The sequence below is a fragment of the Electrona antarctica genome, assembly GCF_951216825.1.
Source record: "Electrona antarctica genome assembly, chromosome: 9".
Taxonomy (NCBI): Eukaryota; Metazoa; Chordata; class Actinopteri; order Myctophiformes; family Myctophidae; genus Electrona; species Electrona antarctica.
The window spans coordinates 34,866,061-34,877,299 of NC_136790.1; the positions used below are offsets into that span (position 1 = coordinate 34,866,061).

Below are 11,239 nucleotides of genomic sequence, written 5' to 3' on the forward strand. Positions count from 1 at the left end.
AGGAGAGATCCGCACTATTTAACCTGAACCACCCTCACCACAAAGGTACAAATTATCTGGCAGCGTAATTTAACTTTTCGTATGTTGCTTGAATAAATCGTATAATGGCAGCACTGCCACAGTGGGTGATAGTATGCCAGCAGGTGTGTTGTATCCTCGACGTGTCACTAGACCGTGCCACAAACACACCTGATTGTACTGCAGTACAAAGCAGTGCACACTTCCTTGTAAGATCTTGTCTCAGCATATCAGGGACATGGTCACATTTTACATACAGTATGTAAATCCGTCACAGTTCAGTGAAAAGTAAACAATGATGTGATTGTGCACAAGAGCAGTGTACAATGTAAAAATACAGCAAGAAAACTGTAAAGGAAAATTACACTAGAGTTAAGTATTAGGTACTAACTTAAGTATTAGGTACTGTATTGGTGAATTGGACATTTAAATGCTGCATACTGGTATTTAAAATGTATTAATGACCTACAAAATAATCGCAAGTATTTTATATAAGCAGACTCACTCATGCAGCATTAAAAGGGGGATGCCAATGACTGGCCACTCTGGTTCTGCCTGGATGTGATGTTGTCAGACGTAGGAAAAGATGCATGCACATGTTGTCAATCCAGAGATACAGCCCTAACCTGCAGTGCATGCTCCAGCTTATACCTATGAAAAGTGTGGGTGTGTGAGCAAAACACAATTATAGTACATGGAAACCAGTTGGTTTCCATACTTTGGTTTGTACGAGGTGTCTTGACAGAAACAGATGTTGAGTGAGGGTAGAGCGTATTTTTGAGTGGCTGGTAGAGAGGCCAGATGGGAACTGCGAGGTTTCCAGTTCGTTTTTTATTTTTTATTTTTTATATTCTTTATTTACCCAGGGAATTAGCTGAGCAGTGAGCACAGGTGCTCATTTTCAACAACGCCCTTTATCAATGATAAAGCAGAGGTAAACAAAAACAATCCTCAGGAGCCCTGGAAGCTACTCAACAACCAACTAGGCTGCAGCCAGAAACTGAAAACCAGGTTTACAAGCATCAAATGTTGACTCATCACTGACAAGCTTGATGTGGCCAACTACTTAAACATCTTCTTTACAAACATACTCATCTTACTTTACAAACTCTGGTTAACAAACTGCCCTCCCACTCTGGGCGTTTTGGTGTAGCACATCAAAACTTTCTACAAAAACCTAGGTGTTTGTAAAGACTATTTTAAACTGGTAAGTGGTAACAACTGATGAGGTACTTCAAAAACTGAGTGCACTGCAACCCAACAAGGCCACTGGCCATGACAATATTCCCTCCAAATTTCTCAGAGACTCTGTAGCTCCAATCATCACCCACATAATTAACCTCTCCATCAAACTGGGACAGGTCCCTCAAGATTTCAAACTTGCCAAAGTAACCCCCTGCACAAGAAAGGGAGCAAATTAGACCCCGGCAACTACCGCCCTATTTCTATTCTTATCCATCTCGAAAGTAATGGAAAAAATAGTCTATGAAAAGGTTTAAAAGTATCTTGCTACAAAAAACTAATGTACGAATTCCAATCAGGCTTCAGAAAATCCCACTCCACTGACACATGCTTCCTCTATTTGAGCGACCACATCAAACATGAGGTGGATGCTGGCAAATACTGCGGCATTGGTCATGCTGGACCTCCAAAAGGCTTTCAAAACAGTACACCACTCCATACTGATTAATAAGCTAAAAGCAATTGGTTTTGATAGCACATCAGTGAGCTGGATGCAATCCTACCTGGAGGGGAGAGAACAGATAGAGGTGAACGGAACACTGCCCACCTTCAAAACTGCACTCAAAGTGCACCTACGGACGGCTGCAATTCGAAACTGGCCCCTGTAAATTAAGTCCCCTTTCTCACCATACTGTACATGTTTTTTTTCCCTTTGTTCCTTTCTTTATATGATGATTTCCTTTTTTTTGTTTTTATATGTAAGTGTATATTTGTACGTCTCTAAATGTTCTGATGAATTGAAAATGGTGGACCCTGTTATAAGTGTAATGCTTTATCATGAATCGTCCACAAAGTAACAGTTTGTGTATTGACTTGTGCTTCCGTTTGAAATGTACCCATTCTGCATACTGTGAAGTAAAACTTCAATCAATCAATCCCGGGCTCCTCCTGTCCATATAACTGTACATTCAGCAGTGGCCACAAAATAAACATTGATTAATTCTCTTGTCAGGTGAAGATAGCCGTATGGCAGATGAGTTGTACAAAAAGGTGCGCATTCTTTGCTGGGTAATGACTGGACCCAGCAACCTGGAGAAGAAGGCTCGGCATGTGAAGGCTACCTGGAGTCGACACTGCAACATTGTTGTATTCATGAGCTCTGTCGATGACCCTGATTTCCCCACTGTGGGCTTGGGTACCAAGGAGGGGCGTGACCAGCTCTACTGGAAGACAATCCGGGCCTATCACTATGCATACGAGCATCATGCCCATGAGGCAGACTGGTTTCTCAAGGCAGACGATGACACCTATGTGATTGTGGACAACCTGCGCTGGATTCTGTCCAACCGCACGCCGGAAGAGCCCATCTACTTTGGTCGAAGATTCAAGCCCTACACCAAGCAGGGCTACATGAGCGGCGGTGCCGGTTATGTACTGAGTAAAGAGGCTCTGAGGAGATTTGTCGAGGGATTCAAAAACAAGGTGTGCACTCACACTACCTCTGTAGAAGACTTGGCCATGGGACAATGCATGGAGAAAGTTGGAGTGAAAGCAGGTGACTCTAGAGACACTATCCACAGGGAAACCTTCCACCCCTTTGTCCCAGAGCAGCACCTCACAGCCACGTTTCCCAAGAGTTTCTGGTACTGGAGCTACTGCTACTACCCCATCTCAGAGGCAAGTCCAGCTAAATCTTTCCTTGTTTTACACATCTGTATTTACAGTTTATATGCATGTGTTACTGATGCCTGAAAACTTGTAAACTCGCATCACCAGACTTTCCACCTCGGAGGAAAGCCTGATATTCGTTCTAAATCTAGCCGTGTGATCCGAAGGAAAAAATAATCGTGATTCCGGTGGTTGGTTTCCGATTGGCATCGCATTGTTTTTGTTCCCCACATAATGCGAATCAATTCGTTTCGAGTTAAATTACACCGAACTAAACAAGTTTTAGGGGAATCATTTTGGAGATGCATCATGCACGTTGCTGGTGATGACGTACAGTTATTTCCAGTCCGACCGGATCAGAAACCCGGAAATGGTATTGATAATAGGCTGCCTAACTTGTACTTTGTCACACAGCGGTGTTGCTCCTAGATGAAGCATAAATTAGGCTTTAAAGTTGTTTTGCCCCCTTCTCTTATATGTTGATAATGATACTGTGTTTAGCTTAACCAAATGCCTTGATATATTTTCATACTCTAATCCCCCCCAGGGTCCAAAATGCTGCTCGGACCTGTCCGTGTCTTTCCACTATGTGGACGCTTCACTCATGTATTTATTGGAGTACTACGCCTACCACCTGCGTGCCTTTGGCTACAGGTACCGCTATCAGCCTCCTGCCCCTGCAGGATACAATATTGAGGAGTTGGCAGGATCCTGGAATATTGCCGAAGGGGGAAGTGCCAAAGATCTGGCTTCTCCAGAAAAAGGGAGGGGAAAGGTTGAACACCCACCCAGGACAGATGAAAAGCAGGATGTGAAAGCTCCTCCTACAGGCGATTAGCTGATAACAGCCCTGCTCTAGTTGTCAAGGAAGGATAATAATGTTGTAAATGTGAATGGGTGAGTTCAAGAGAGGTTGGGAGGATCTTGGTTGTGTGTTCTTGTTCATGTGAATAAGATTTCTACGAAGTGACATAAGCAAACAGAACATTTCGTGCCCCCATAAAAGTTTGTTGACAGAAGGATTGTGTTATTGAAGGATTTTACTTAGTTTGTACTGTGAGATTATGCAAACTGGTTTAGAAATGGTTTAAACTTTATCAATGAGTCAGACTATGCTTTGTATGTTCTGGGCTCAAGTGTTTCTTTATTTCAGTACTTTTTATTACCCAGTAGGTACAAGTAGTACCTTGTTAACTAGCAAGCTGAGGTGACACCAAAAGGTGACATGATAACACTCCAGACTACCAACTGGTCTGAGAGAATTGTCGCTAATGTCAGACTCCCTTGTACTGCTATGGAAGGATGCTCCCAAATACTGTAAACAATCTTTTAAACTAGGTGTGAAATAAATCAATATTACCAGTAGTAAACTGCATAGCCTATTTCTCACCAAATTGGCCTTTATAGGGAGACAGATATTGTTTCCAGACAAGTTGCCATTGTTCTTTAGTACTCTTCTACGGAGAGGGGGGTGTTTGGTGTTGTTATGCTGACCAGCATGGCTACTATCTGCAGTGCATGGTACTTGGTAGGTACCATGCAGTGGAAAAGTGCCATTAGATATATTTTCTTGTGGCTTTTCCTTTATTGATTTGCTTGCATATCTACCACATTTCATGGATATTGCAAGTTTTTTTTAACTGTAATGGTTTGGCTGGGTTCATCATGAAATGTATTGATTGCATTCCAGCAGTTGTATGTTGTCCCCTGTTATGGATAGATAGACCTTTATTGATCCTGCAGGGGAAGTTAATTTGTCAGGTTAATTAAGTCATCAGTTGGTCTCAGAGGTTGGTCTCAGAGGCACTTGTCTGTCGGGCAAGTACAGGTCAAAGTCTACTTGCCCAAACGTCATGCCCACTTAACCAATAAGTAAATCAAATTCATGTTTAATCCAATTGATAACTGCAGAGTGGTGACAGTGACTTTGAAAGTCTGAGTGGGCAACTGGGATAACTGCTACTTGTAAAATGGTAGCATTATTTGTTCTTTCATGAATAACCAATAATATTTAATGTTTGCGTCCCCATTCAAACACCTGCCTGTTGGGCAACCTGAGAACAAACTCCACTTGCCTGAACACTTTATTTACTTGCCACAGGCAGTCGGGCAACCGTTGGTGTCAACAGCATATTTAGTTCAGTTAAGAGTAGCCATGTCTGCAGGCTATATTCACAAAATATCTCTTGCATGACACTGCAGAGGAACAGACTTTGTAGACTAGCTGTGTGCAATGCTTCCCTATTCATTGCACAGTGGCAGTGTCACTAACCTCCTCTCATCATCTCTCTGAACCGGACTCATTAGCTTGTGCCTTGCAAATTGTGATTGTATGAACCGTAAGCTGCACATATGACTTTGCACTGTGACATACATATTTAAGAATGATAGTTGCAAATGGAATTATTGCATTCAGATTTAGGGACTATAGCCTTTTTAGGCATACCACTAGGGAACTTGTTCATGACGACCTATTTTGAGCAAACAAACAAAGCATATACCATTTGCGAATTGTTTTGTATTCTTTCTTTTATAAAAATTAAATTTAGGTCTGGGTTGATTCCATTTTCCTGTATTAATACATACATAGATGTATTAAGTATTCCTTACAGTTCCTTCACCAAACAAGCATACTGTTTCGTTTATTAATTATGTGAGATTATTACCAAATACAGTATAGGGAAAGAGTTCTGGCATGCATCAGCAGTGGATGATATCACATTTCCCCAATCAATAAAACCCAACTGATCGTTGTGTTATATTGCATTATGTTGTTGAGCATTCAAGAGCACTTTGGGGTGGTATTCATATTTTGTGTATTTTGTCCTTGATTTAACACTGCAATAATTTTCCTCTCAATGGTTATAATTGTATGTAACCAATGCCTATTAAGATGCCTTTTGTAAGTGTTTACACTTAAATCTATATATTTCCTCTGTACGTGAGCAAGTAGCACGTTCCGTTTTTTGGTGGGGGGATGATGTCCATTTATACCAAATTAGCATGTAATGCATATTGACTTCTTATAAATCGTTGTACATTTTTTGTTAGTTGCAAGTGAATCCATTGCTTCAGTGATTAAGAGTTGCATGAGACTGACAGTCAGTCTGAGTTTTCTATGCAGGTTATGAGGATCGATGGATATCAGTTTTGCTGCCCAAATAATTTTAAATAAAGCATCCAATCGCTAAGTTAATATTGGTATAAATTAAAACACACAGTTGCTGACAATCTCTCCCATTCCATAACCTAATTTTGTCAAAGGGAATGATGTACAGATCTGTATTTATGTTTGGGCTATATTGATATCAATATACAGTACATGTATCAATTGGTGTTTTGAGTCTTGAGTGTGTGGGAGTGCACATTATGATCGCTGTGCAGTCTCAGTGAAAGGTACTTGAATCAGTATGAATAAATACATATTTTGCTGTAGATATTGTCTTTATTTGATTTGGTTTACATTATTGTATGATGTATAACGCATACATTTCACTTTTACAATAAAAATGACATGTGGCCTTGGATACGTGCTGTCAGTCAGTATATTAACATTAATCTCACATCACTGAACTAGCCAGAGTTTATATTAACATTAATCTCACATCACTGAACTAGCCAGAGTTTATATTAACATTAATCTCACATCACTGAACTAGCCAGAGTTTATATTAACATTAATCTCACATCACTGAACTAGCCAGAGTTTATATTAACATTAATCTCACATCACTGAACTAGCCAGAGTTTATATTAACATTAATCTCACATCACTGAACTAGCCAGAGTTTATATTAACATTAATCTCACATCACTGAACTAGCCAGAGTTTATATTAACATTAATCTCACATCACTGAACTAGCCAGAGTTTATATTAACATTAATCTCATGTCACTGAACTAGCCAGAGTTTATATTAACATTAATCTCACGTCACTGAACTAGCCAGAGTTTATATTAACATTAATCTCACGTCACTGAACTAGCCAGAGTTTATATTAACATTAATCTCACGTCACTGAACTAGCCAGAGTTTATATTAACATTAATCTCACGTCACTGAACTAGCCAGAGTTTATATTAACATTAATCTCACATCACTGAACTAGCCAGAGTTTATATTAACATTAATCTCACATCACTGAACTAGCCAGAGTTTATATTAACATTAATCTCACATCACTGAACTAGCCAGAGTTTATATTAACATTAATCTCACATCACTGAACTAGCCAGAGTTTATATTAACATTAATCTCACATCACTGAACTAGCCAGAGTTTATATTAACATTAATCTCACATCACTGAACTAGCCAGAGTTTATATTAACATTAATCTCACATCACTGAACTAGCCAGAGTTTCTTAGATAGAGGCCCAATCTAGGATTGTTGTGAACATCATGCAGTAATACGATTTGCAGATGAAAAATATGCTATTTGGAAATGTCTTACCACATCACTATAGGTCTGTTTTTCACCAATGTTTACAAAAGTAACCAATGTAAAGAAACCTACAGCCCCAATACAGCAAATACAATTATTTAACTGAAGAGTTAGATTAATTGAGCCTTTAAATCAATTGCTATGTACAGTTTGAGTATATTGGCAGTACCATGATTGTTCAGATGTGCTACTGAGCAGGACTTTGACATGAACAGAAGAGGCAGCCTGCATTGACCCTGAGTACAGAGCAAGAGAGTCTGAGGAATGAATAAAGGACATTGCACTAGGACAACCTGTTTATTTAGAACTGTTGATTTCCATAAGACAGAGGAAAATGTAAATGTTAAAACCAGCAAACTGCACCAGTAGTCCAGTAATAATCAGCAAAAGAACCAAACTCAGCTGATTTTGTATCTTCAATATATCCTGAATAATAATTTCGGCCATATTTGTGATGACGCCGACGGCTATGGCCGTTTTTAGCCCAAGGAGTTTCTTTTATGCAAAACTAATGCTTGGAATGGATTCAGCATCATGAAAACCCAATGTCACATGCTACTTAAAGCAAAAGGAAATCTAGAAAATATTTGCCTTATTGGATGTCAATGGTGGCCATACTGTACAGGCCATTTTCTAAACTTTCCCCTCAGACAATTCCAGGCAACTCTTTTTCTGTTATTCAGGATATATTGAAGATACAAAATCAGCTGATTTGGTTCTTTTGCAATTAGTTTGAGGTTGATCCTGTATTTTCCATATATTTCCTGTACTACAGTCATAATTAAGTTAAAGTAGGACTTGTTACCTCAACCAGCCATGCTTCACGAAAATGCCTCCTCTTTGTTGTGAATATTCCTCTCTTGTCTCTGGAAATTGGAGAGGGATTCCTAAAGAAAAGGGAATTTGGCTGAGTGATGGCCAGTCTCAAGACAGTAATTTCATGTAATGCCACTAGATGTCACACTAACAAAGTTATGTCCTTTTCATATACTTTACTGACCTACAAGAGTCTGCTATATATTGACATTGTACATGTTCTTAAAGTTGGTGTAAAAGAAAAAGGGGCAAAAAGCAAAAAATATATAATAAAAAATATATAACAAGTTATATGCTCGGATCACGGCCCTTTTTCACCCAGTGTCAAAATATCTAATGTAATCCTGGGCGCTACACTTCCTCTGCCAACCTGGGGGGGCAACGGACTGACCTCATGCTTCCTTCTATGCATGAGGAGTCCAAGCTGCTTCTTTTCACCTGACAGTGGAGAGTTTCCCCGGCCGGACGTAGCGTGTGAAAAGAACACGTTATTCCGACCAGTTCCTTTCCTTCCATGGCTGGCCATAGAGACCAGGATTGGCCTACTGCATGTTTTTGTGAGGGTACCTATACCCAGGGGACACGGGGAGAGCATGCAAACTCCACACAGAAAGGCCCTTTCGCCAACCCCGCTTCGGGTATGGGCACTGATGACGCCATCCATCATGTTGATGGTGTGCTGATTGGTGTGCTACTACTAGTCTAGCAGTTACAAAGCAAGCTGGCTCCTAAGACCAAACCGACTAATTAATTGGACAGATATTGGACATTAAGGACATTCCTTTAAAAAAAAGTACAGATTTGAATCATTGCAATGTTTTGTGACGGTTCCCTATATTATGATGTGTATATATATTACTCTTAGGTTGTCTGGTTTTGTGTTGGGTTGGGTTTACCCTATAGTAACCTCTGTTCTTTTTATCCAATAGGATTGGGGAGCAGAGCTAATCATGATGATCAGCCTAAGTGGCTCGCACCTGGGCCCGGGTGTCGACGCCCTATAAATGCCTGCTTCCCCAGTCCTTCCCCAGTTCTGTTCTTTCATTTGCCTCCTGCACCTTCTCCACCATGCACACTTTTCAACATTTCTGTTAATACATACAACACGCACCCACCTACATTTCACTCATGCATACACGCACTACACCACTGAATACTGACCTCCACACTTCATCTGTTTATTCCTGATTTATTGTTTGTTTACTTATTACTTTGATTACTGGTTTAATTAATACATTCTATTTTATTTGGTAAACTGCGTCTCCCCGGTTTTTTGTTGTGTATCTTGGCACCCCCTAGGCCAGGTACATAACAGTTATAATAAGATTAGTTGTTGGTTTTGACACCCACTTGAAAAAAGCATAAGAATGACTAATCAACTAAAGACCAAACCATCCATCCATCCATCCATCTTCAAGCGCTTATCCGTAGTCGGCTCGCGGGGGTGAGAGCTCCAGACTTCCCTCTACAGAGCCGCAACATTAGTGACTTCCTCCTGGGGGATCCTGAGATGTTCCAAGGCCAGTGAGTCGATGTGTTTCCTCCAACTGCGCCTTGGTCTGCCTCGGGGTCTCCTCCCAGTGGGACATGCCTCGAGGACCTCCTTAGGGAGACGCCAAAGAGGCATCCTAACAAGATGCCCGAACCACCTAAGCTGGCTCCTAAGACCAAACCAACTAATTAATTGGACAGATATTGGACATTAAGGACATTCCTTTAAAAAAGGCTGTGATAGGTAATGCACAGTCTCACCACAATCGGACGCTGCGTTGAGTAGTTGTGGCGATTTGTACAAAACGGGTACAAAGCGGGCTACTCCTGAAAAGTTTAGAAGCCAATCGTAGCCAATGAGGGTGGATTATGAGAAATCAAACAAACCCGTCTTGATCACATGACTATGGAGAGCATGTGTACCAATTTGCGTGAAATTTGGATAAAATCTGAAGGAGGTAATATTAGAAAATGTGTTTTACATATGTTGGCCTCCTGGTGGCGCTATAAAGAGCAGATGTGAAACATTCCAGGAAAAGGTTTTTTCCTTGGCCTCTAGGGAGTTGGCATACAAAGTTATCCACAGAGCCCTGCAGTTAGAGGTAAAAACACTTTTCAGCCAGTTATAGCACCACCATGAGGCTGAGTTGAAAATGTTCATGTGGCATTTCTTGCCTAGTGGGAATGTGCGTGCACAATTTAACGGAAATCACACAATGTGTTCATGATTTGCAGCATTTTGTTTGAAACTGAGCACTCCTGCGAACTTTGGAAGCCAATCTTAGCCAATCAGGATGGAGTCCGAGAAATCTGAAATACCTGTTTCGCTGAATGGCTCTAGAGCATGGGTTTTCAACAGGTGGTCCGTGGACCACTGGTGGTCCGTGAAGGTGTTGCATGTGGTCCCTGACCATGCATTTAGTAATGTAGGAAAGTGAAGATTTATTGCATTGACCACAAGTTAAGAAACAATGCAGTAAATGATCTGGTGACAAACGATGACGCGTCGATGTTGTCAGTTACTGGGAAGTCGGATGTCAAGAACTTCCACAGAAAGGTGAGTTAGAATCTCAAGGGAAACCGTACTGGTTTGCCTGGTTGAGTCACCACTATAAGGAAATGTGCCCATAATCAATCGCAAGTTTCTGCTTACTCAGAGTAAGTTACAATGAACAGCAACATGAGTTTAATATGGAAGGTTAATTTCTTTCCCCCACACCAGAGCCTTAGAAAAGACAGAGTTCTGCAAACTCCGTTGACTTCATGGGGCCTGCGTAATGGCGGCATCTAGCGCTACTGGGGACGCCGATTAGGGACAGATCCTGCGCCGGATGTTGACAGACTGCATGGATCCACATGGCTCCGTCTTTTTGGCAAATCTAGAACTTCCTGTTTGAGAGCTAGCAAATTTAAATACCTTTTAATTAATCATTGCTAATATAACAGTGTACACTTTCAATGGAAAGAAAAAGGCATACAGTTTACAACTTTTTTACGTTATTTAATTACTTATTTTTACACAGAAACATAATGTGTCTTCACCATAACTGTAATGTAATAATAATACTAATAATGTAATGTAATAATTATTTAATTTACTACGCTTTTATTCTGAAAG

General features: G+C 40.5%; 1 protein-coding gene across 2 annotated transcripts in view; it reads left to right on the forward strand.

Annotated features, from left to right (window-relative positions):
* Positions 1 to 6,305, forward strand: part of c1galt1lb (core 1 synthase, glycoprotein-N-acetylgalactosamine 3-beta-galactosyltransferase 1, like b) — a 7,208-nt gene extending 903 nt beyond the window's left edge. For both annotated transcript variants that reach the window (XM_079509210.1, XM_079509211.1), the window contains exons 2-4: positions 1 to 45; positions 2,213 to 2,877; positions 3,416 to 6,305. The exon at positions 1 to 45 is cut by the window's left edge. In XM_079509210.1, coding sequence (XP_079365336.1) covers positions 1 to 45; positions 2,213 to 2,877; positions 3,416 to 3,706 — 1,001 coding nt within the window. In that variant the 3' untranslated portion in view covers positions 3,707 to 6,305. The remainder of the gene's footprint in view (positions 46 to 2,212; positions 2,878 to 3,415) is intronic.
* The last annotated feature ends 4,934 nt before the right edge of the window (positions 6,306 to 11,239 follow it).